Source organism: Botryllus schlosseri, chromosome 9 (assembly GCF_051294905.1).
Source record: "Botryllus schlosseri isolate E-star chromosome 9, Bs_hap1, whole genome shotgun sequence".
Taxonomy (NCBI): domain Eukaryota; kingdom Metazoa; phylum Chordata; class Ascidiacea; order Stolidobranchia; family Styelidae; genus Botryllus; species Botryllus schlosseri.
In genome coordinates this window covers 4,599,267-4,625,944 of record NC_137244.1, presented here as the reverse complement: position 1 = coordinate 4,625,944, position 26,678 = coordinate 4,599,267, and the positions used below count along the sequence as shown (strand labels likewise).

Here is a 26,678-nt window from a genome sequence, read left to right as displayed (position 1 = left end):
ATCTCATGGGCAGTATCGGCGGTGGTTTGATTTAGCGCGTCCGCATGCAGGCCTACTACCGTCCGCAGAAACACTTTCGCCAAACAGTAACAATCTCTGAATGTAATATTGTTTGTGTTTATGCAGGGCCGTAACAGCACTTCGTCAGGCCCCCCCAAAAAAACACGTTCGTCTCGGGGGCCCCCCATACGGTGATAAAACGAACTCCCCAGACCCCCTTCGGCTATACGCTGTTTACCGCTACTTATCATCTACATTCGGTGTCCGTTTACTATAAGTCAGCTTTTCTCGGCTAAACGCGCGAAGCGCGAAAACTTTTCTATAATTCATGACTCCATCGTGCAATATGATCGGGAATTGCATATATATTGCTACCAATTTTTATGCTCTCTCTGATCACTGTGTGCTTGATGACATTCGATCTGTATCAAAATTACCGGCTATGATAATGTCTGTGGATCGAAACCCGGCTTATTCCCCGATGTTTGTATACCGACACATTGCATGTACACCTCGTTTACGTGATTACTTGTGTGGGCAAACAAGCGCAAAGTATGTGTGGATGGTGCATTGATGTTTTTCGTGGAAACACGGGGTGAAACATGTTTACTTGAATATTGTTCATTGGTTTATCGATTCAGAGTTGATTTCAGGATCCGGTTACATACTTTATCACGGTTGCCGAATTCAAACTGAATGTTGAGACATACATTGACCAATAACGACACAATATAGTAAACATGTGCGAGGAAACTCACAAGTAACCCGGGGTTGTTAGCACGATGGGAACATAAATTCAACCGTTTTCCGAACACCATTACCCGTGTACCAACCAGTTACCAAAGTCGAGGAGGTGTTTTATTCAGACATTTAGACTCTGGAAAACCCAAAGCACGAACCCGGACATCACAGACATATCGCAACCTATTGTCCGATTCCGAAAACGTACATGCCGATGTACAACAGCACATTGCATGCGGGTAACCGATGATTTTTATGGGATGCACCGGAACAAGTGAATATGTGATTCCACAAATGTATCGAAGTCGTTGTTGGTGTATATTTTTGTCGCTTTCCGTTGTAAGAAAATACAAAAATATCAAATGGTCGGGTGTGGTTGTCAGTTTTCAAAACGAAAATGGTATTGTTACTCAGGGAAAAGATAGATTTCCAAGTGAAAACGGTATTGTTACTCAGGAAAATTGGAGATTTCCAAGTGAAACGGTATTGTTACTCAGGGAAAAATAAATTTCCAAAAGAAAATGATTAGTTACTCTAGGTAAAAGTATTTTCCAAGTGAAAATGGTTTGTTGCCGTAGGAAAAAAATTGATTTGCAAACGAAAAGGGTTTGTTACTCTAGGAAAGGATAGAACCCAAAGTGAAAATGTATTGTTAATCTTAGTAAACGATGAATCTCCAAAGGACAAGGGTATTTTTACTCACGTAACGGTTGACCTCCAAGTGAAAATGGTAATTTTACACAGGTAAACGTCAGTTGTCCAAACGAAAATGATATTTTTACTTGGGTAGGTATCGTATGTTCAGTGTCAGTGATGTTGTTAAACGTTGTTGCTTGACGTCGGTATCCCGTTAGTGTACTATTATGAGTGTGAAAAGGATTTACACATCTTGTGCAGAGTATCAGAGTGTCGCGACAGTGAAGATATTTTTCGCGTGACGAAACAAGATCGTTGTTCAAATGTTAATGCATGCATTTCGATTAGCGAGTGCTGTACAATAGAGATGACTCTACATTAGGCCATGCTGTGTGCTTCGATTAAAACCACAAGACCACATGTAAATCTATTCGTCATAAAATTTTGAATTTGCCTGAAAATGCAAAAATAATTCTTTTTCAAATTTTTCTGCCAACCCATGAAATTGTTGCGCTGTCTTCGAAAACGATGCAAAACTAATTCGACCCAATTCCAAGCCGTAGAAGTGGAGTTATTTGAGTTTTTCTTTGGTAATTCTGGGATTATCCTTGATTGGTGGATCATTCCTGAATTATCATCAAAAAACTTGAATAACTCCGCTTCTACAGCTTGGAATTGAGTGAAATTTGTTTTCCATCGTTTTTGAAGACAGCGCAACAATTTCATGGGGTTGGAAGGAAAATTTTAAGAAAATTTTTTTTTTGCATTTTCAGGCAAATTCAAAACTTTCAAACTGTACGAAATCCGCGAATATTCGTTGGAATGAATTCAAATTTGGTGTGCGTCGTTTTTTATGGCAACCTAACCATTTAATCATGTAACCAGCAAGATTCAAGAAAAGAGGTTATTTTTGAACAGCCCTAATCTATATACTTGTTTCTAATCTCCTAGGTTCCGGCTTGACATGAAGATCGTAAGGACCATATCGCCGGCACCCGTCTATACCGTTATAGAGCCAGTTACACGCTATTATTACTGTGTATGTTTTTTTTTCTTGTTTTGAGTATTTTTTGCTTACTCATTCAGTTTATTCCGGTTGACGAAAAAATAAATCTCTCCCTCTCTTTCTCTCTCTCTATTCATCAAATTACCTAGCACGCGAGGTAACTTGGCGTTGAGTAGACATTTGCTGGTATAGGTCGACTTTGACGGTGTTTCACACCATGATAATTCTTGAAACTTGGTATGTTATGTCGTGATGGTGGTATTGAACACTGCTCCACGTTTCAGGGTTTGCTACTCAAGGATTATGGTAGTAATTTCGTTTCCGAAGTTGAGGGTGTGCTGATCAGTCGTGTATAGGGTTACCATACGTCAAAATCTGGTCTTGATCGAAAGCTACTGTCGCACTGATTCCGAAAATGTAAATGAAAATATGATCAGGCACTGAACCGCTTAGAATTCGCCCTCCAAGTCTGAATTATCGGCATTTTCCGAACAATCGAAGAGCCGCAATGGGTCATTGTTAGGATCATTGTTTTGCGGTCATCCGATTGTTCTGAACAATGCAGATTTTCAATGTTGAGAGTGATTTTTCATCTAAGTACGGAGCCTGACCATATTTTGGTCGATATTTTCGAAATCAGTGCGACAGTAGCTTTCGATCAAGACCAGATTCAGTAAATTCTGAGCTCTGGAAGAAAACTTTTGGATTGCCAGAAACTCTACAGTAGCTGCCGTAAAATAAGTCCGAGTAAAGCTTCAGCGAAGCGGAACGAAGCTGCAAAATCGGTCGTTGCCATTCTACGTTTCAGAGATGAGCATGGATTTAGGATTAGGTTTAGAAAAAACAGGATTTGTGAAATTTTGTCGGATTTGGATTGGATTTGGGTTAGACATTTTTTTCAGAACGGATTAGGATTTGGATTGGATTTACCGATTTTCTGGGAGATTGTAATGTCGTGTGGCGAATTGCGACAAACTTTATTCAGATCAGTTATTAATGTACTTATGGTTACTAGGTTATCTTGAATCAAGTGAATCGTTGGTTGTGAAAGAAAATTTTCGAATCCCTCCATTGCATAAATTAGTTTTTTTCTGAATTTCCAGTTGGAATCGGATTAGGATTGGACATGGACTTGAATATGAAAAAGTTATGGATTAGGATTTGGATTTGAAGGTTCGGATTTGGCTTGGATTAGGACATAGAAATTTCAAATCCGCTCATCTCTGCCACTTACATTCTATAGCAGAGGTCTCAAAATCAAATGTGCTCGCGGGCCAGTTTTCCAGTTTTGACGACACCGCGGGCCGCAGCATCTACAGCGGTATTCTATGTCTTTCCAAGTAGGCCTTATTTGGCGGGAATTGTCCTATTGAAAGTGAGCCGATCCAGCAGACTGAAAGTAAACACCCATCGTCAAAATGTGATTTACTCTGGTATCAATTTAGGCCTGGCACGAAAAGAATCATCACATTTATAACTCTTTGAATAGAATTGTTGTTGTACTTGATATATATTAATTATAAGATATAGACACCATATGGGCGGACAAATGTATGATGCCATCATAAAAGCTATCGGGTTATAATTTTGCAGCTACTATGAATATTTTGAATTTAACAGATTGATAATAGAGACTGATCTGATATCAAAACATTTTTAAGTTGAGCATTGTAATTCCAATCCAATATCCAGGTATACCTCTGATAAGTAGGCTATTACTCTCATGGCCAAATATCTTCACAAATATAGGAGCAGAAAAAAATATAAATATAATATAAAAATATTAATGAATGTGTCCTAGTGATTGAAATGTCGGAACGCCAAACGGCCCATTGTTGTTACATCCAGGGCTTCGGAGCCGGAGCCGGAGCCCGGAGCCGGAGCCGTGCATTTTTACCGGAGCTGGAGCCGGAGCTCTACATAAAATTCAGCCGGAGCCGGAGCTGGAGCCAGTTATTTGAGGGGTAGCTCCGGCTCCGACGTATTTCATAAGATGCTATTATATATGCAACAACCATATCTGATGAGGTCACATAATTCAACAGCAGGCCTTCGCGAAATTAAGAATCTTTTCCTCTTTGGCGCTTATTTTTCCGACTATCCATGTTCCTGGGGATTTAACAGCAGAGCAGTCATATGTTCAATTTTCTTACATGAGTGCCGAACCTCGGTATGCGAAATATGCCTATGAATATTGTGGGTGTTCGGCATACCCGCAATTTCATCATCAGCATAACCTTGTTGGTATACGGTTCGAGAATAATAATCAGTATGTATTACGGGAAATGAGAGAGGGGATAAAACGTGATTTCGTTGCACATGTCGATATGACGAGCACGAGCCGAGAAATTCTATCTCATCGTTGCTACGAATCGGATGAGCAAATACTCGTTCTTTCGTGATAGTTCTTCAATCGCGACGCGAAATTGGTCAGTGTTATTTAGTATGCAATTATGCATGCTAATTGGAATTCATTACTGCGCATGATCGTCATTCACTCCAGTAAGGATTTTCGAGCGTAAATAGGGGATGGCAGAAGAGTAGCCCAAAACCCCATGGTATTTTATGTTGGAGACAAATTACTGATTTCATACGCGATTTCCATTTGTAATCATCTGTTTCGTAAATTCATTCTTGATGTCTGCTTGATACTCTAGTATTCCCGGATTATCGCGCACTGTGACTTGTAAATGTGCAATGTGCGCAGAGCATAGTTTAATTCGTTATGGGCATGGCGCAATGTGCATGCCACAGTGTTTAATTCGATTATTCGATTCGTTTCAACGGGAAAATATTATATTCCGACAAACTTGATCGACACCGGATGGACTGGTAACGAGTGCACCAATATCGAACGCCAAACCATTGGACATTTGGTACAAATCGAATTTCTATTGATGACGTCGTTATATCCGCCCATATATTGCTCTTACTACAGTTACAGTTGAATAATAATCGCACATTTGAAGATTGAATTGAGCTGTATGGCTTAATGTTAACGAGTACAGTGCCAGTGCCAGAACGCCGCATCAGAATTTGAATGCTGTACACAGCAATGGCATGGAGTTAAGTGCGTTCTAGTGCAACTACGATGTTATCGACAATTGACAAGTATTCATTATGTCGTCACAGGCCGGCACGGCGGCACTTATGTCTTTATGCATCCAATGTTACTGACGGCTGACAGACTATAGATTACTATAGATAACTAACCTACGTGATAATTAGTAGTCTATATGGACCAGGTCTGGCCAGCCTTTTCGGCTAATGGGCCACATGAAATTGACGAACGAGTGCGCTGCCCACTAGCCGCGCCAGACGCGTAAAATTTTTAAAGTCAATATTATCATTGCGGGTCGACTGTATACCGCCCGCTGGGCTCAGTTTGCAAGAACAGGACTATTCGGCATCTGGAAATATCGATATCGAAGATTTCCGCTAATAAACGACAATCATTCTGTGCCTACATTTCATCGTCGACGATCTTTCTGCGAGCGCAAACGCGAAAAGACTTTCTCTCGTAATTGCGAATATAGTTAGATTCAATCGGCTAAATCAGGCGTTTTTTCATTTTCAGGTGGGGGTAGGCTACAAAGAAAAAAATCGTGTGACTAGACAATTAAACACGCGATGCGTGAAGAAAAATTTTACTACTTTAGTTTATTGTAATGTACGACGATTTACTAAAAATGGGACTGGACCCTGGATCTGCCTATGCGTCGGGACTTATATTTTAGTCATCAACATCCCAAATGTCGCGGCCAGACTAATCATATTTTTGGTTGACCTTGCAAATTCACAATCTAAGCAATTCAATTTCGATAATACAACAGTGAATTTCGATTATATAATGGGAAATTAGCTCGCGGGCTACTCAAAACCTTCTCGCGGGCCCATATGGCCCGTAAGCCGCGGGTTGCCTGCCTCTGATATAGACAGACGCCTTCGATAGTTTTCAGAACCGGAGCCGGAGCTGGAGCCGGAGCAGTGATAATAATGCGGCTCCGGAGCTGGAGCTGGAGCTACTGTATGATAGAAGAAAGCTCCGGAGCCGGAGCTGGAGCAATGCAAATTTACGGCTGCTCCAAAGCCCTGGTTACATCGGTGGAGCGTACCACTGCGGTACTCGGTACCTTTGAGTGGCCTTAATAACATGGTTTAGTGACCAAAGATGTAACTATCAGATTGCCAATGGTTGCCATAACTACTTGCATAGTTAGCGAAATACCAAACTGTGATCTTCTGATCTATTACTATTGCCCTGATACGCGATTAGTTTGTTGCGTCCATGGCTTTAACAAATTCACAGCATTCCGAGTCACTCCGAGAGTCCGAGTCCACTCGAGTCCTTTTCATTTTGCCATCGAGTTAGCCCGAGTCTGAGTAATTCTAAGAAAGGTCGCGTCCAAGTCCGACTCACAAATGCCAGTCACGAATCGTCTAAGGGTCAGGTTTTGTCATCATGAACTGGAAATGCGGCGAAATAGTGAATCTTCCACTGCATGGTAGCGTTTGCAATTGATGCGATAGTGAAGTTTGATGAATGGTTTCAGGTTTTCGGGGAAATTTAAGAGGGAATTTTTACTTTATAACCAGAAAAGATGTATGCGACTCTTACATATTGCCAAATTAGTAAAAAATCTAAAATGTCGTCGCGGGCCGCACAAAATGCTCTGGCGGGCCGCGTTTGAGACCTCTGTTCTATAGGTTCACGTTCGCGCGTTCTGCGTGCGAACCTTAGAAATTTAGAGGTTCACGTTCACAAACGAACCTTGGTAGGCTCTGCACACTGCAGTCTCCACTGTGAACCTTTTTTATATAGGAAGTGTCTACTCGTCCGGACCCGGACGAATAAAGTTCCTCAGGCTATTCGTCCGGTGTAAGCATGCCGCAACTGCAGAATGGGTGCCGGCGATTTCCGGAACTGTGGGCCGTAACTGCGGCATGGATTCCGAGAGTAGGTTCGCCTCTTATGAAGACTTAAAAAGTGCTTTGGAGAAATACCAGAAAGAAAATTACGTCCAGCTCTACAAGAGAGATTCACGTACGCTCGATGCAGTAAGAAAGCGAACCACTCGGCGAAATTTCAATGATGCGCTCAAGTATGGCCAGATATCTTTTCACTGCATCCACGGCGGCCGTAGATTTCAGAGCTTATCTAAGGGTCTACGACCTAACCAACGGTAAGTAAGCGTTACGTATGATACGGAATTTCCACCGGGTCCACAACCACATGAACATGAAGAAGCAATGTTCCCCATGATCATTTTGTAGTCTTGGTATCGTGAAATTAGGGTTAAATTAGCCTCAGCCTAAACCCCAACCCATTCCTATGACACCCCACCACCTCATCTTACGACACCCTAATCCTAACCCACACGTGCTGACACCCCAATCCCTAACCCCACACATGCAACCGCAACCCCTATCCTAACCCCGCACACGCAACTGCAACCACACCCCCACCCTAATCCTAACCCCACACATGCAACCTCATCTTACGACACCCTTCTAACCCCACACATGCAACCGCAACCCTGCCACCCCTATCCTAACCCCGCATACGCAACCCAACACATGCAAACCCCACACATGCAACTGTAACCCCACCACCTCATTTTACGCATACGCAACCCCGCACACCCCACCACCTCATCTTACGACACCCTAATCCTAACCCACACGTGCTGACACCCCAATCCCTAACCCCACACATGCAACCGCTATCCTAACCCCGCACACGCAACTGCAACCACACCCCCACCCTAATCCTAACCCCATCTACGACACCCTTCTAACCCCACACATGCAACCGCAACCCTGCCACCCCTATCCTAACCCCGCATACGCAACCCCACACATGCAACTGTAACCCCACCACCTCATTTTACGCATACGCAACCCCGCACACGCAACTGCAACCACAGTTTGTCGTATGTGTTCGATGACTTTTTCATACCTGCTTAAGTTGTTCACTCCCTTAATACAGGACCCTCACCGAAGGGAAATATCTACTTGGGCCCATTTAATAGTTACCTAACCAAGAGATCTATCGACTGACCGATCATTTTGAATGGATTACCATCTGTGAACTGCTGTATGGCAGATTATAAAAAAAATTACCTCATTACCTCTTGTCACCGTAATAACACTCTTGCCATACCTAATTACCTCTGATAGTCCTATTAACACTCTTGACCTACCTGATTACCTCTGATAGTCGTATTAACACTGTTGCCCTACTTTGCCCAGACATTGCTTCATTCATTCATTCATTTGCTATCATTTAATTTTTCTTCATCTTTTCAGCTACAATTCGTTACAGACGGATGATGCAGAGACAATGTAGGCATATACTCGTTTCATGGGGTTTTTATCAGACCACTTGACTTCCAAGGCTGTATCGATCTCTCCTATCCGACACAAAATACTGGTATTTTTCTCCTATTAACACTGTTGCCCTACTTCGCCCAGACATTGCTTCATTCATTCATTTGCTATCATTTAATTTTTCTTCATCTTTTCAACTACGATTTGTTACAGTCAGATCATGCAGAGACAATGTAGGCATACTTGTTTCATGCGGGTTTTATCAGACCACTTGACTTCCATGGCTGTATCGATCTCTTCTATCCGACATCAAATACTGTGCATGCACATGTTTTCTGTATGATCATTGCTGCTGTCCATTTGTTCTGTATTTCTGTTGTATGAAAATAAAGACGCACAGTCTCTCTCAGTTGGTATTCCAATCATTACTGCACAGCAACATCAAGTATGAGTACTCGTAGTACAGCAGAGGTGACAATTCCGTCTTAGCTGTGCAAGTTCACGTACAATTGGTTAGGTCAATGGCGCTTGCATGAGTTCAGAAATAGGTGGAGACAGCAAGAATTTCAGCGAATCGTTCGTGTTCTGACTGCATCCGGTTATTTAACGATAGCACTTTGGAGCTCTTCGTATGGCGCAAACATTCCCTCGGAGCTCCAATTATGAGCTTACAAATCACTATCCTACTTGTTCTCACTACATTAAGCGTAGGTAAACATCTCTTGTAAAGGTAAAGGTGGGCGTCAAGTTCTGGTACTTTCAACACAGCTATTTGCAATTATTAGTATGGCGTAAACTTTCCCTCGGAGCTATAATTATGAGCATACAAATCAGTAACAGTAACCATTGAAATCAGTAACCAGAAGGGCGAATAAATAATGTACAAAACCGAAGCCTGTCAAAAACGCATACAGTCTCCATAGTAACGGGCCTACGTCACACGGTGCCGGACGAATAGCCTGAGAAAATTATTCGTCCGGGTCCGGACGAGTAGCCACTGCCTTTTATATATTACAATTTTGACTTCAGTATAACATCTAGGCATTTTCCCAGATGCACTGAAAACTGCCAGAGTAATGCCAGTGTTTAAGAAAGGCTGTAAAAAGCTAATTTCTAACTACCGACCAATATCTGTTTTGCCAAATCTTGCCACGGTTTTTGAGAAACTGATTGACTGCCGACTTAAAAACTTTTTTGAATTGAATGCAGTACTGTCTCCGACTCAGCATGGATTCAGATCCAACCACAACACCAACCATGCAACACTATCAAATGTAACGGACTATTACAAAACCATCAAGCAAAAAGAAAGTGGCTGCAGCATTTTTATCGATCTCCGCAAAGCTTTCGACACAGTTAACCACAGAATCTTAAGATACAAGCTAGAACACTATGGAATCAGGGGTGTTGCAGCAACTCTACTTGAAAGCTACCTGGCAAACCGCAAACAATTTGTTAAACTGGGGATATTAAGAACGACTACCAGAGATATAACTTGTGGAGTGCCACAAGGCTCAGTCCTTGGACCGACTTTTTTCCTCATTTATATTAACGACATTGTCAATGCATCTTTATTCCGCACAACGCTATTTGCTGATGATACTCACCTCTTCATAACCTCCAACACTGTCGATGATTTGCATGCATCTGTGAATAGGGAACTCCCGAAAGTATCGAGATGGCTGCAAGCAAACAAACTAAGTTTGAATGCAGATAAGACCGAGATGCTCCTTTTAAATAATGCCAGTCATAATTTCACTGTGAACATCAATCATAAACAAATCTCAATATGTGACTCAGCAAAATATCTCGGCGTCACCATTGATTCCAAATTGTCTTGGAAGCAGCATATTGAATGCACAATATCAAAACTAGCTCGGTGTGTGGGAATAATGACCCGTCTCCAATCTTTGGTTTCCAGATCAGTACACGAACCATCTACTTCTCTCTTTTCCACTCGCATCTGCAATATGGAATCGTAGTATGGGGAAATGCATGTACAACATTTTTGTGCAGAATTCGAACCCTGCAAAACCATGCGATACGGCTGATCTCATCTGTACCTTTACGTACCAATTTATCGCCTTACTACCGTAAGCATCGAATTTTGCGAGTTGATGAACTGTATCGCTTCGAAGTATCAAAAGTTGTTCACAAATATTTTTCCAATAGTCTGCCTCCTGTGTTTGATGACTTTTTCATACCTGCTAAACATGTCCATTCCCATTACACGAGATCTTCGTCTAAAGCAGTGGTTCCCAACGTGGGCGATATCGCCCCCCAGGGGGCGATTTGGCGATCTAGGGGGGCGAAAATGACGAAGGGGGCGACAGGGGGGCGAAAATGGACAAAGGGGGCGACGGGGGGCGAAAATAGCGAAGGGGGCGATAGGGGGGCGATGACGCGTAAAAACGGCTGACCTTTTTTTTTTTTTTTTTTTTTTTTTTTTAGTCATCCACCTAGCAATGCGGAGCGAAAAAACGTTATTTTCAGCTCTGAGCGGAGAAAGATGACCTTTTTTTTTTTTTTTTCAGTCAACCCGCCGGTGATTACAGTCTGTATGCCCAATTATCGGTGCACAAAATTTGGGGGGCGATGATCGGTGTTGACCTTGAAAAGGGGGCGATGGGTCGAAAAAGGTTGGGAACCACTGGTCTAAAGGAAACGTCTACTTACCCCAACCCAATAGCAACCTAACTAAGAGATCTATCGACTACTCGGGACCTATCATCTGGAATGCATTACCATCACATATCCGTGAATTGCCTTATAATAGATTCAAAAAAGCCCTACTTGATCACCTCTTGTCGTTACACTAACACTGTTGCCCTACCTCGCCCAGACATTGCTTCATTGATCATTTGCTACCATTGTTTAATTTTTTTTTCTATTTTCCTTTCCTAACTAAACATTTGTTGCTAAACCTGTTTGATGCTGGTGTGATCAGACTAGATGACCTTCACGGTCTTATCGATCATTCCTATCTAATACCGAACAGAGTTGGATCAATTGTAATTTGTAATTGTAATTGAATGTAATTAATTACATTTTTCAATGTAATTGTAATGTAATTGTAATTGAAGCATTTTTATTTTGTGTAATTGTAATTGTAATTTGACAAAAATTTTGCTCAATTACAATTTCAATTACATTAAATTGCTATTGAGACCTGACAAGCACAACATAAAACAATTGACTTATAATGCATTCTCTTTAAATGTCGACAAGGAATTTGGTGGATCCATTCGCGGGAGCCGTTGACTGCGCCCTTGCGGGCGAAGTTTTTTTTATTTTTACCACTATGCTGGCCTCGGCTGCCATTGTATACAATTTTTAGATTACTAACCAACGGATGGATTCGCAACACGTGACTCACGATTGAATACGCCGAGAAGCGAACTGCTGAGCCGGCTAAAAGCAGCAGAATTGATATTCCCATAGCTGGCGATCCAAGCGTCGAAATTTGATATGTGTGGTCCTAATCGAAAGCTAGTGTCGCACTGATTCCGCAATAAAAGTATATTTCCAGGCAATGGTACCATCCCAAAATAGTCGTGAAAGTCTGGCAATCGGCATTGTTCTGAACAATCGCTTGGCGTAATTGGTAATTGTTGTGGTCATGCTGCTGCAGCGCTCTCGCTTTTCAGAACAGTCGGCCTTAAACGGCTATTTTGGGGCAGCTACATTGCCCTGACGAGATTTTATTTTGTATTTTCGGAATAAGTACATCAAGAGCTTACGATGAAGACCAGATGCATCAAATTTGGACGCATGGATCGCCAGCTCAAGGACTACAAAGTTTGCTGCTTTTAGCCGGCTCTGCAGTATATTTGTCGGTGCATTCATCCGTGACTCACGCTTATAATACGCAACAATGACATCTCACATAACATTAGCATACTATGTACGGCGTACGCACATAAACGCATTTATTACTACACAATCTGAACTAGACTTGAATTGTTGTTAAATACGACGCTACGGTTGTTAAAGGTCAACTGCATCTAAAAAATGACTTCGTCTTATTTCGTACGTTATGTGGTTAGGAATATGAATATAATAATAAAAATTCAAATTACATGATAGTTTTCAAATAATTTAAATTATAAATCGAAAAGCTGAAAAACGGATATGAAATCATTCAGCTATGAAATGACGTCATGTGAGTGACACGACAAAAGTCCTGGTATAGCGCAGTGTGGTAAACAGATAGTTATTCGTGTTGGGATTGATTTTGATACTGGATTAGATTGTGAATATGGAAGGTATGAAGAAGATGAGGCACGGAGGTACATCTTGTGTCGCGTATGGTCGCTCGAATACGCGATATTCGGTACCCAAAGCGTCTTTTCATCGCTGTCCAAACCCTATTGCTGGAGAGGATTATGAAGACTGTGAAAGTGATATCCAATCCCTGTCAAAGATAGCTTTCACCCAACAGAGTTAGATGGCGAGTCAGAGTGAGTACTTGAACAGTGTAATCATATTTCTACCAAGTCTTCACCAAGATATTGATTTGCAGGCATTCAGATTCAGAGGAATGTCTGGAGAATATCAAGATCCAGTTTGTGATTGTGGACAGAAATAAAGCTGATGAGCATTTTCAACATTGTCCAATGTGTCAATCAGAGTCGGACGTGCAAAAGTCTGGTTTAGGTAGCACATTGAGAATCAAGCAAGACTGCAAAAACTGCTCATACTCCAGATTTTGATTTACGGGTAGTGTAGATGCCGTTACATCCTTTAAAGATGAAATAGCCTACTTCACTGTATCAAAAAGAAACAAACTGCTCCATTCAGCATATATACATGATACATATAGGCCTAAATTTAAGTTACACTGAATAGCATCTTTGATTCTGTTGTTTACCGTTATGATAATCAATTTTCAGATTCATTGGCATATGACAGGATTTGCGATGTTCTCTACTCAACGCGAATGAAAAATGACATATGCCATCTATCGCCGAATGGAAACACTGCTGGAAGTGAATCATTCAATGCCCTCCTCAATCATTTCTGCCCAAAGTTATATCACTACAACCATAGTCGTTTACAGCACTAGTCTGGACACTGCGTACGTTTTCCCGTTCACTGGTCTTTACTGCAGCGACACCAAGCGGTACGTGGGTTGTTGTTGTTGTCGTCGTTCGAGAACTGGGCTCTTGTTGTTAAATTGCACATATTATCGAGTTGCTGGTTATTAAGCAATGGCTGCTGTGAAAAGAAATGGTGCTTACTGTTGCATACCTGGTTGCACGAACTGCTTTGGAACAGGTCATAAGTTATATTTAGTTCCATCCGGCCACAAAAAGCGATTCGGCGTAAAAACTGAAGAATGGGCTTCACAATTCCATCAGGTGGGTCAGCACTTTACAGTTCCTCGCAAACGACATAATTTATAGTTGTATGTTTCTTGTATCAAGGTGCTCTTTCGATATCGCTATTCATCTGAATTTAAAAGTAAAGTACAATCTGGCAAAGTCCACATATGTGAGAGTCATTTCACCAAGGAAAATATTGCATCAACTAACAAGAAGACCTGGTTGAAGTATGGAGTAATGCCAACGCTAAATCTGCCTGCAAAATCTCATGAACGTTCATCCCTGCCTCGGAAAAGTCCCTATAACAGAATTGTGCCAGATCATACTAAAGTCAATGATGGCCCAAAATATGAGTCAATATCACATGTGGAACAAGCTTTATCAAATTCTGCTATGCTCGTCTGGCGCAAACATAAAATCAATGATTCGAAGATCCAGTTCATGCTTTACCATGATGAAGATAACCACGCAATTCCTTCGGTCAGTTTTTTACTCAATCATGTTGACGGTGAATTCATTGCCAGTGTAGCAATTGATGGCATTTATGCGCCTGATATTTCTCAAAATATCAGCATTATGGAACATTCAATCAACCATCATTTGAATGTTTTGTCTAATGTCATACCTTGTCCTGGCTATGATCAAGTGTTGGATGATGGACCTTGGTGCAAAAGATGGCAGAAAACGAAGTTCTGGTAAGAAAAATTCTTTGAAGCTTAACAAAAGTGTCTGCAACTATCCATTAATTAATGAGCATTGTCACTGAATTTCAGGTTTTACAGCAAAGACTGTGCTGCAGCATCTTCAACTGGGTCTCCTTGTCATCAATGTATGAAGGTCAAAGTGAAGCAAGAAGACTCACAAATTCGTAAATTACGTAGATTGGAAAAATTGGAAGGCAGCAAGTTGAGTTCTCAGGCAGTAGTCACAACTGTTTCAAAAGAGAGGCTTCAAGCTGCAGTTATTGGATATAGAAAAAAGTAAGAATATAGCAGTGTGGCTGGAAACCACTTATGTATATATTACTCAATCTTGATTTAATGAATATAGGATGCCTGATTTGGTCAATGAATTGAAAGAATCAGGGCTTCAAGTGTCACACGAAATGGAGCGACTGATTCAGAATTGCTCCAATGATGATGAATACTTAAAACAATGGTTGACAACTCAACAAGCCCTCCCTGAGTGCTCAAAATTTGGAAGAAGATATCCACCTTCAGTCATTAGGTGCCTTTTTGAAATGCACATTTTAATCTTGTCGTTTGAGTATTGTTTGTGCTTTACAGATACTGTCTTGTGCTGTATGCCAAGTCAGCCTCTGCGTACAGGCACCTCCAGCGCATAATGGTATTGCCTTCATCTCGAACACTGAGAAGACATAAAATGGAAGGATATGGAAGAGCTAACTGTGGCTTTCAAGCAAGTGTTGCTGAACGACTTCGGATGGCGATATCTAAATCTGAGAAGGAATGTGATAAAATGGTGGTGGTAGCTGTGGATGAAATGTCCATCCGAAGTAAGAGCTGTCAATCTTACAAATTTATTTCACACAATTTATATATTATTTGCAGAGGATATTGCATTTCGTTCGTCTACTGGAGATATTGCGGGATATGTCGATTTTGATGATGAATGCTACAACACCATGTCAAAGTCGTCATCACAGATTGCAACTCAGATGCTTACGTTTTTTGTAAGAGGTATGAATGTTTCCTATTTCTTGACCATGAAAATCTCCGGAGTCTGGATGACTCTATACAGGTATCACAAATAGAGATTTGGATGGAGTTATCGCTTTCTACCCAACTGCAGGAATTGACAGCAATGAGCTATTCTTCCTGCTTATGGACTTGCTGGTCGAGATACAGGCAGAAAGTAAATGTGTTGTTGCAGGAGTCGTGTGTGAGTTGAATTTAAATGTGCCAAAGGTTTTTCAGCTTAGTAGTGGTATATGAAAAGTCGCTTAGACTGTTTTACAAGAATATAGAATTATATAGTAATGTTACTTAGTAGGCCTGATATAACCATATGTTTACTTTTTGAAGTTGATGGATTAGCAGCAAACAGAGCAGCAGTAAACCATTTTTTGTCAGCTGATGAAGATGAGATACCTCATAGAATGGTCAATCCGTTGATTCCATCCAGGTATTCAGTATCGATAATTAGAGCTTCAGATGAATTGGTTTCACTTCTATTTACAGATTTATCTTTTTCCTGCCCGATCCACCGCATTTGTTGAAGACGTGCAGGAATAATTTACTGAGTTCAACTCGCAGCATGTGGAATGACGGAGACATTTACATGGAACCCATTAAATATTTGATTCGGGTATGAGAAACTATAGCCAAAACTCTAGTAAATAATGTGGCAATATTTTTCTTTGGTGCACTTGGATTGAATTGACAACAGGATGACATGAAACTTGGGGATTTGAGATATTTCTCCCATCTCAATGAGTGTCATGCCTCTCCAAGTCCATGGGAAAAAATGAGTGTTCCCATCGCTGCAAGGACTCTTTCCTTCAGAGTTGGTAAGTGTGATCTGAATTGAAAATATTCTAGTGGATGATTTTGTGTTTCAGGAAAAGCTCTACAAGAAAAAGGTTTTATCGCACTTTCAAATTTCATCTTAAATATTGATGAGTGGTTTGATTGTGTGAATGCCGGCTACCAGCATGGGAACCCGAAGCCATCCCGTCAGCCTTATTACACCGCAGATGACAGTAGATTAGGTTGGTTGGAGAATGACTTTTTAGGATATTTAGACAAGTGGGAGGAAAATGCGCAGAAAAGGCCTCTAATGGGATCCGTGAACCGCGAAAAAATGCTGCTTTCAAAGCCTACCAGAAGTGGACTACGGATGGCGACCAAGTCTATGGTAGCAATAATCCGTGAGACACTTGCTGCAGGCGCAAGGTTCGTACTGCCGAGAAGGATAAATCAAGATCCCTTGGAATCCTACTTTGGAGATCAACGTCAGAGGGGTCATAGAGCAGGCAACCCTACCATTTCTATGTTCTCTGCTAATGCGCGGTCTTTGGATCTGTTCCACCGTAAATAAAACACAGCAGTAGTTCTAAAATAATTCAACTGTTTTTTTATATGCAGCAATAAAGTGAAATGAAAACAATACGGTAACAATGCTTGCATCATTTACTAAGAATTTTTAGGGATTTCCGCAAACTGCAGGACTGTGGCTGTTTGTTTTTAGGGGTGGAGATCAACTTTTCACGGCAATGAATATGCAACCGAAGGTTAATGTATCTTTTTAGTAACATTTGTAGTAGGATGGGATCTGCCTCAGGAAAGAATTTAGAAGGATTTACTGACGAGATTATCTGTGCGTAGCAAATATGCCTGTGACCCAGATATTTTGAAACTACTACTTCGGTGCGCAAAATCATAGCAGTGTAGCCGTTATGTGGTTTAACAAGGCTACCTCTGTTGCGACCTTCGAATAGAGGATGTAGGTCGACAGAGCGATCTATCTGACTTCGGCACCAAGCATTACGCTCCCCTTTTAGTTTCCTGATACCCCATTTCAATAAGCTGCCCGCCAAGTACTGAACTACTCCAGTCTGAATTTCATGCTGTTGGCATGAACTATCTGAAGATTCTGACGAATTAGGGAAGCTAGCATCAATGATCTGTGGTATGACACTCTTCATAATTCGCTTGGCAGTAACTTCTGGTAGTTCAGGCGTTCCAAACTTCCTGGTCATAATACTGACATACTGTCTCATCATGGCAGTCTTGCTAGAAAGAGCAGTCAAATCCGTTAGTTCTCGCAGAATTTCTTTCTGATGGCCGTGTTGCAGTGTAACACCCAAGTGATTGAGAGTACTTTGCAGAATATTCAAACAGTCGACTTCATAATCGACAGTAACAACCATTATTTCATTTCTTGGCTCAGTAGCTTCCTTCAGTGCGTCGTCGCTGGCATCGTCCACATCATCAACCTTTAATTAAATGCATAACATGACATATAAAGTCCTGAAGTGAGATGTATTGCATACTTACATCGTCAAATATTCTCATCAATTCTTCTTCAGTCAAGTCCATTTTGAAATAAGCCCACGATCACAACAATAACAACGTAAGTTACCTAAACGGCAGTTGACCGAACGATAGTGTAGCTGCAAAAGACCCATGTACCACCAGGTGTCGCACCAAACAACAGCTTGCCATACGACTGTCCAGACTAGTGCTGTAAACGACTATGCTACAACCATATTTCAGTCAAAAAAAAGCCAGGTAGGTACCTTGCAGTTTCTCGCCTATTAAAAACAACCTATATAAGATTTTGGCATAATTACTATGCATTTTTTGTAGGATGCAGTTGGCAATCCTTCATTTCAATGAAAATTGCTCCAAAACTCAGAAAATGTCGAAAGAAGGAGCACCGCGGTCAAATACCCGAAACGTACAAAAATTGGGAATGTTCGGTCCACAAGATACTTGAAAATTCAACATTTGGTAACTGCCGTTGATCTGACTGCATCATAAGATTTCGTCATATTGTTATGCATGTTCTAGATTACTGCAATGAGCTTGTCGAAGAAGTTCAAGCACTCATCAGAACTGGACCAGAAACTGTTGAGTTGAGCAACTGTGCTGAGACCGTTTCACCTCCTCTGACTAGCAGCATAATCAAAATTAGAGAGGAAGCGAAGCTATTGCCCGACATAAAACCCGATATGCTTTTCTGCCTGACACAGTAGCTATTTTGGTCGATTAGTTGTATGCGTTTATTGTTTGGAATACAACTGTACAGTGTACATTCACAATGTGGCGTTACTGAACTGGAATCCTTTGTAAGAATTTGACGTAAATTTTGTTCGGACAGCAGTAACAATTTTCCGCTGGTTTTTGCCACAGAATGTCCATACCCAGCGAACACAATTTCTGTAGGCAGTATGTTTCAACTTCCTGAAAAGTAAAAACAGGTGTATTAGTGCGAGAAAAGTATTTGGTAACCGAATCAGAGACTCATCCCATATTCATGCATCGAACTCGATGTTATTATTCTGCGGCCATATTCCAGTCGATAGGCCTATCCATAGTAGGACATCTCCAATACGTCAACGTCCAGACACACTGAATTGAATCCTGGCAATTCTGTGATACACTTTAATTCTGTCAGTAACTCTCAGAACCTCCTTACAGCACAAACTTATCAAGATGTCAGATATTAAGATTAGAGCCCGACCGATATTGGATTTCTGAGCCGATACCGATAAGACCGATATCCAGTACCTCCACCGATAACCCCGATATATTCAGCCGATATTCAAAAGATATGGAATCTAGCTCAAGGCCCATATTTAACACCTCAGAGCATTTCTTTAAACAACTTTACAGCCATTGATATGCTTGAACATGAAATAAATGGTCAAGGAACTATAAAAATGTATCAAAAGCACAAATCCAGCAGTTGCAGATTACAGTTCACGAAGCACAATTTCTCGGCCCTTTCTCCAAGGAGTGAGCTTCTGCGGTCTTCCATAGATGATGAATATAGTACTAAACACAGTGAGCAGTCTTTCACTTGGTAGCATAGTTAGTGGCACAGCAGGAAATCTTTCTTCATTCCGGTTCCACCGCTCCCTTGCAGGGGATCTTTCCTTCAATGGTTTAACCAAATATTGATATTGATATTCTTCTGACAATGCACCTGGAGCCTTCGGCACATCATTAACAAATAGCTGATGAGAATGTGCAAAACAACTCAAATTGTCCACGTCTGCAACTGCTCCACCCATCCCCCATGGGCCTTTGACCAGCATTTCAACAATCAATTGATCAATATTTTACACTCTTTTGTCAGAATTGGCTAATGTCATCATGGAATCAAAAATTTTCGTATCAATTACTGGCTTTATTCCACGTTTGCTTGATTTTCTTGCCCTCTCTGCTCGCATATTTCCTATCATGGTGGCCCTGCAGCCGCAGGCCTCAGTCAGACGACTTCATACATTACTGGTATAATTAGCTCTGTTGGTACCGAACCGGGAAATGTTTCGACGCGACGCTTTTCTCTATCATTACGAGGGCCAGTCCAGCATGATTGAAGTTCTCATTTCTCTTACTGATTGAAATCTTCTGCAGACAACTATCCATCCAGCTGCTCTCTGTCTTTGGTGATCGATTACTGCAGGGGGATTCCCACGAAGTCAGTGGGGCATAACGGTGGTTAGTTATCTATAATATTCAGGTAGACACGCCTACTGCCCTGTATGCAGTATGCACTATATGCAGCTTGGCCATTTATTTTTATAATTGACCGTCCTCACGTCTTTCACCGACTTCTCTTGACTCCCTGCCACCACGTTCTGACGTCACGAAAATGGCCGATATTTTTTTACCTTCAATGGCCGATACCGATATTTCTCTCCAAGCGTGATATCGACTCGATATTATCGGCGAGCCGATAATCGGTCGGGCTCTAATTCAAGATACATGACTGAAACGAGCTATTACACTACAGACTATATATAAAACTGTATTTCATGTAGTCTCGACGAGCGGCTTGCGCTGAGCAAGCTTATAGGCTGATCATGACCCATCATCATGAGGCTGCAAGGGGTTCCACTGACGTGGGATCGAGCGCATCAACACCTGAACCAATCCGACATTTAAACGGTAATTTTGAAAGTATGTGAAAAAATGATACTTACATTCACCATCCGAGTACTCGGACTCAGTCTCAATATCACTTGGCAAATCCGTTACAATGGAAACCTCGGCCATAACTGACTAGAATAAAAACTGCGAGAACACAAACAGCTGCTGTGACCGGTGTTGATAATATGTGTCACTCACTTGACGTCACAATGCACATTCTGCTTTTTCTGTAAACATGCCAATATTGGAACTTTCAGTCAAAATTACGGATATTTCCGATTGAGTTGAAACACGGAAAGTCGGTAATTTCGTTATGAAAAAAAATTCTGAACATGATTCCGAAAAGTTGTTATGAAGATGCAGTTGACCTTTAAGGAGCACGGTTGAATCTATGATTATTAAATTACATGTTCAACAGCAGCAATTGTAATTGTAATTGTAATGTAATTGAAGCATGCAAGGAGTAATTGTAATTGTAATTTGATATTTTTAGCATGGAGTAATTGTAATTGTAATGTAATTGAAACATTCATGAAAGGAATTGTAATTGTAATTGAACTGAAATAATGTAATTGATCCAACTCTGATACCGAATACTGTGCACGCATATTTTCTGTACCACCATCACTGCCGTTTGTTATGTATTTTGGTTCGATGAAAATAAAGACTCTCTCTCTCTCTCTCTTTGGTTGAAATTTATTGCATTTCAACTGCAGGCCACTACATGCATGGTGCTGGCAACATAAAAAATCAACACTAAACGAGCATGCATCTTGACAATCCAAAAATTTTTACTTGCTTTGTCACAAAAGTTTGTTCGAATATTGAGTGACTCTCTGCTCTGACCTTGACCCGCAATCACACAACATCAAGAGCGAAATACACGACATGTAGGCCAGCGAATGATGCTTATTCAACCAATCAATGACATTGATATAGGCTAAAGAATTCATCGTTGTCTGTTAAATATCAACGTAGCAATTCTCAGACATGGAATATATTGTAATCTCTGGTCTGGACCGATAAGGCGAAAGCTTATATTCCCTTGCAAGTCGTCGTCGAAATTGTTGGCAAAGCGACCGAAGATACTGATTTTATGTAGGGTTACGATACGTTTTTTCAAAAAACTTTTCTGAAAGTGTCCTCGGAGGACGCCCAAATGTCCTCTTTTTTGACTATTTTGGTCAAGAATAGGACAAAATTCGACTGAGATACAGTAAATCAGCAATAAACTAACGCTCCCGCGGCTATTTCGGGAGCTCGACCATTTTTCTAGTGAACCAACGTGAAATGTTAATGAAAAACTGTATTTCTGGATCTGAGCCATAAAGATTGCAACAACCAGATATGCAGCTGCACATGCATTACTCCCTGTGGAGTATGTAAAAGACTTATCCATGCAAAATTGCAGTCACGATGATGTTGAGTCTGAAGAAGGCATAGGCAATGCTGGGGTTTCCCACAAGTGTTGCACTTCAATATTTTACCACATGTTACTACATACCTCAACAAACATATTGGTGAAGAAATTTATTGTTAACAATATAGTTCACAGATTTTCATAAGTTTCCCTTACTATAAGGGGCCCCGGACCAACGTTTTTTGGGGGAAGCAGTTGACAAGTTCTGCTTCAACCCTGCTCGGCAGATTCGCTTTTACACAAAGGCACTTTGCATACATGTTAGAGGCGGCACCGTGCCTAACCTGACTAACAGTCATGTCAACTATCGAGAAAAACCATCCACGGCCATCCTTAAATACGCGTACCACACATATATAATACTGTGATGTCTTCTTCGAGAAAACAACGATATTTAGATATCATCTATTCACAAAATATATAAAAACACAAAAACATGCTTCGCCGCACGGTTCTTGAACTGAATCTGGAAAATATTGGAATTCACAAGGTAATTTCAATAACACTATCGTATTTAATACCCTATCTATGAGGCGATTTTCATCGGTCTTGTTATGCGGTCTCTTGAAGGAGGCCTGGTCGAGAGTAGTTTGACACCGGGCGCTTTCCCTCCAGGCGGCATCATCTCGGTGCGGTTATCGTAGTCATGGCTAGTCAGGACCAGTGATTATATTTGGTTAAGGACAACATGACAGCATCTGGTGTTTCTTACACAGCAGTAAACAATTGCCTATCAATCAAATTGAACCGCTGATTGTGATTAATATTGTGATATTAAATTAGATTTTTAAGATGAGAAATTAATCCAAATCGATTCTGTAAGTCGCGTTTTGGATATGGCTTTTCAATCACAATAATCGGCTTATTTGTGGAACGAAATTGATGGATTTCAGGTCATTGTTTCAAAAGGATATGTGCTGATATCGGTAGACACAGGGTTTCCGTTTCTGTAACGATTTCGAGCTGGTGGTTGATTGTTCCCACTCCAGAGTCGCCTTCCACTCCAACAGCTATCGCGTAGCATTCGATATGAAGGAGTGTGTCCATACCCGCAGCAACCTGATGAGAGAAATTCATTGATAATATCACGGCACTGGATCTGTGTGTGGGTCAGTATCAGTGTTGCCACTCCAGGTTTCCGGAAAAACACAAGATTATGTCCTGAAAAAACACTAGATTGGCGAAAATAACACTAGATTAGTAAATTGCTGGAAAAATTCGCCCTTGCCAAGTAATCATGATGACCAAGGTAGGTACAAATCCACAGAAAAGAAGTGTTCCACACATGAATTTGATATATATGCATGATATACTGCATGATTATTCAATGAAAATTAATGAAACAAATTCAACAGCGCAAAAAAATCAAATTTGTCGCTCTCGAATTGTGCGGCATCATAAAAATTATCTTTCGATTTGTACACCATCCATCAAACATAAGTATCTTTTGTGGGGCATCTGGCTCACTACCGTACATCTTCAACCAAACAATGGGGTGGTTTCCATATGCAGCGTAGCTAGGCTTACCATATTTTGGAAATCAAAAAAGAGGACACTTTTTCAGAAATTTGCAACTTGCAAAACCGGAGTGAAATTCTAAATTCTCAAAAACCGGTTAATGTTTCCCGCTTTGTGATTGGTTGACTAAAAAAAAGGTCACCACTTCTACTCGGAGCTCAAAATAACGTTTTTTTCTCCACATTGCCAGGTGGATGACTAAAAAAATGGTAAGCCTAAGCATAGCCTACTTCAATTCCACGAATGCAGTGGAATGTGGCAATGCCGAGAGATTCGTCATGAGCTTCCCCAGTAAATGGAATTTTGATTCAACGAATCCATTGTGCACAGATTTCAATTTTCGCAAAACTTCTGTTGGAGGGCACTGACTGATAAACTGCAGCTCATTTTGCAATCTTGCCAAAGTTCAAGTTCATCAAATAATATCACAGAGGAAAATTGCACAGCTAGAGGAATGATTGATTTTACTATTCTTCGGCCTGCTTACATTTTTCAATATTTATTGATGACGCGAGACTCGAATTGAGCAATGCTTGATTAGCACTCCATCAATGCAGCTGGCGGGATGATCCGCAGGAATCCCGAAGGATCGTATCGCTGCAGCATGAATTATATTTTTATTGCAATTTTGTTCAATAAAACTGTCTGTCTGTCTGTCTGTCTGGGCAAATGAAAATCTTGCCCGAATCTGCAGACTGAGTTCAACAAGAAACGACAGAGCATCAGAGCGAAATCGCTCTTCATTTTTTCAGAGACTTTCGCTCATGAGTACGGATTCACAGCGCACCCTGTTACGTGATAATTGCGTGTTACTGCACCACCACATAGAATTGTTGAAAACAAACACAGCCAGAGACACCAAATCGCCTCATTAGCAATAAATTTAGCGTATAATTAAGTCGTCTAACGTTAGAATATTCATTATTCGCATAATTGCAGAAAAACACTAGATTAGCAAAATTTAGCAAAAGAAAACACTAGAACACTAGGACGACCGAAAAAACACTAGATCTAGTGTTAAAACACTAGGAGTGGCACCACTGGTCAGTATAAACCCAAATATTTTAGCCTGACACTCATCATGGTTATTCGTCAGCAACTAGCAGAGAATTGAATTGAAAAGAATTTTACTGGCGACCCAATGAAATTGTTGGGTTGTCTAGAAGAACGCTGTACTTAAAATTGAGCTCAATTCCAACCAGTAGAAGAAAAGTTATTGCAGTAGAAAATTTGGGATTAACAGTTGCTAATTCTATAATAAATAAAAAAGAGATTAGGATGTATTTTATTTTTATTAATCCAAAACTTTCTTCTTATAGCATCGCTTCTACAGGTTAGAATTCAGCCAGATTTGGTGCGCAGCATTTTTTTAGGCAATGAAACAATTTTATCATGTAGCCAGTAAAATTTGAAAAGACGTCATTTTTGAACAGGCCTATTGAGACAGATATGTGAAACATTTCGGAACTAAGGTCTGTTGAAAAAGGCGATGTTACCGGTCCGGGGGCATAGTGTACTCGCAGTCCTGTCCCAGGTGGTGGTTGTTTGATCTTAAACCGGCATGTGTCTATTCCGGTGTTCTTCAGACGGGCGACATAGCTGTAAGTGTCGCCTTCCTTGAGAACGCCAAATACGATCTGAAGATAAAGAACATCATGGCGGTCACTGGGTTAACTCAATTACTATGGGGGGCAGAGCCAAGGGACAAACGGGACACCCAAATCTCATTCTAACCAGGCCCATGCTTCCTAAAGTCCACAATTGCTTCGAATAAGAAGAAAAGATTTTAACACAACTGGCCAGAATTCTCTAATATTGCTGTTGTAGGCCCTGACAACACCAAGAAAGTTGAATAATGTATTTCTATTGAAATAAACCTAAATATTTTCAGCTGACATTCATGAGGCGTAATCGTCTGCAAGTAGTAGAGAATTTAGAAGAACATTGTACATCAGCAATCGTATCATGTCACGGGAAAGGAGATTTGAGTAATCCCGACGAACAGATGTTCTTTCCAATTCTCTACTAGTAGTTGACGATTAGCCCTGTTGAGTGCCAGCCAAAAATATTCGGGATTGCATCAATATGAATACATTATTCGATTGTGTACTGAAGCCTGATCAAGAAAGTGTATCGACAGGATTCAAAATTTTACCTCGGGAGGTAGAAGCTCAAACCCACGCTTGGCGATTCCCTTGTTGACTGCATTAGCCACCGATGAGGTTTTCACTTTCCTGCGAACTGGCTCTTCCACTTCGGCAAACTGTAGAGCAAAGAGTCACATAGTCATTAGTAAGCATGGCCAAAATCTAGTAGCTCAGTGATTTGATTCCAAAATGGGTACTAGACTCCCAGACGACGATGACGTCGTAACCGTACGCTTGATTTTGAAGGTTCAAATTTGCAACTTTTAGCAACAATAAAGAAAGTAATCTCAGTCATACACCCCGTTAACAATAATTTGATATTTTTTCGAAAGGGTCAGACTGCGTGTTTATGGTGAGAAACTCTGCAATGTTGTGATAGTATCGATCGAATTAGTTGAGCCAAAGTGGTCACTCATGGCTTGTTTGAAAGAAGAGACCTCTGTTGCAGTGAATAGCACGTACTTATTCACACTAGGTTTACGTTGCGGTCTCAATATGGAAATAACACAAACTACTCTACTTTTACTAGGTTATCTCGTTTTTTTGATTAAATACTCTGCTTAAATTGCCCTGCTCTCGTCTAGCGTCGTGGCGTAGTTGCTTAGGCATTGTAATTCGGATTCCAATGGTATATTACTTGTCGGTTACGCATCCCATTAAGGTTGTGTTTTACAGTTTTGAAAAGTGAAGCAAACTTTTTCAGAAAAACCAGCCGGTGGTAGCCGGTTAAGTATGCTTTGTGAGAATGTCACGATTGATCACAAATTCAATCAGATTCACCAATGTACGTTACTTTGTGAAATATCTTACATTATGCTGTGTCGGTTTAGGTTTCAAGGCTTCCACGGACGGAAAAATAGTGTCGCCATTAAAATTCTCATGGATGATATACTTAGGTCTGGGCGAAAGCGAGTACCTGAGTGATTTGATTAA

General features: G+C 40.9%; 4 protein-coding genes and 1 long non-coding RNA gene across 6 annotated transcripts in view; 2 read left to right on the top strand and 3 right to left on the bottom strand.

The window, feature by feature from the left end:
* Nucleotides 1–8,501: 8,501 nt before the first annotated feature.
* LOC145446586 (uncharacterized) lies at nucleotides 8,502–9,722 on the bottom strand. Its single transcript, XR_013917317.1, has 2 exons — nucleotides 8,595–9,722; nucleotides 8,502–8,554 (listed from the first exon to the last, which is right to left on the bottom strand). It is a non-coding gene; the product is annotated as an uncharacterized LOC145446586 (long non-coding RNA).
* Nucleotides 9,723–13,757: 4,035 nt separating this feature from the next.
* Nucleotides 13,758–17,177, top strand: LOC145446799 (uncharacterized). Its single transcript, XM_080325165.1, has 11 exons — nucleotides 13,758–14,073; nucleotides 14,140–14,732; nucleotides 14,811–15,017; nucleotides 15,088–15,264; nucleotides 15,324–15,553; nucleotides 15,609–15,737; nucleotides 15,799–15,939; nucleotides 16,083–16,182; nucleotides 16,239–16,365; nucleotides 16,447–16,567; nucleotides 16,619–17,177. The coding sequence occupies exons 1-11, from the start codon at nucleotides 13,924–13,926 to the stop codon at nucleotides 17,095–17,097; spliced, it is 2,454 nt and encodes an 817-aa protein (XP_080181291.1). The 5' UTR covers nucleotides 13,758–13,923; the 3' UTR covers nucleotides 17,098–17,177.
* LOC145446800 (uncharacterized) lies at nucleotides 17,043–18,264 on the bottom strand. The gene is made up of 2 exons (XM_080325166.1): nucleotides 18,057–18,264; nucleotides 17,043–17,995 (listed from the first exon to the last, which is right to left on the bottom strand). The coding sequence occupies exons 1-2, from the start codon at nucleotides 18,096–18,098 to the stop codon at nucleotides 17,186–17,188; spliced, it is 852 nt and encodes a 283-aa protein (XP_080181292.1). The 5' UTR covers nucleotides 18,099–18,264; the 3' UTR covers nucleotides 17,043–17,185.
* On the top strand, nucleotides 18,265–18,887 carry LOC145446801 (uncharacterized). The gene is made up of 3 exons (XM_080325167.1): nucleotides 18,265–18,290; nucleotides 18,369–18,512; nucleotides 18,573–18,887. Exons 2-3 carry the CDS (start codon nucleotides 18,395–18,397, stop codon nucleotides 18,755–18,757), a joined length of 303 nt encoding a protein of 100 aa, XP_080181293.1. The 5' UTR covers nucleotides 18,265–18,290; nucleotides 18,369–18,394; the 3' UTR covers nucleotides 18,758–18,887.
* Nucleotides 18,888–22,437: 3,550 nt separating this feature from the next.
* LOC145447283 (sperm-associated antigen 17-like) overlaps nucleotides 22,438–26,678 on the bottom strand; it is a 58,012-nt gene continuing 53,771 nt past the window's right edge. For both annotated transcript variants that reach the window (XM_080325707.1, XM_080325708.1), the window contains exons 41-45: nucleotides 25,754–25,861; nucleotides 25,095–25,235; nucleotides 22,998–23,139; nucleotides 22,602–22,746; nucleotides 22,438–22,546 (exon numbers count right to left, since the gene is read on the bottom strand). In XM_080325707.1, coding sequence (XP_080181833.1) covers nucleotides 22,607–22,746; nucleotides 22,998–23,139; nucleotides 25,095–25,235; nucleotides 25,754–25,861 — 531 coding nt within the window. In that variant the 3' untranslated portion in view covers nucleotides 22,438–22,546; nucleotides 22,602–22,606. The remainder of the gene's footprint in view (nucleotides 22,547–22,601; nucleotides 22,747–22,997; nucleotides 23,140–25,094; nucleotides 25,236–25,753; nucleotides 25,862–26,678) is intronic.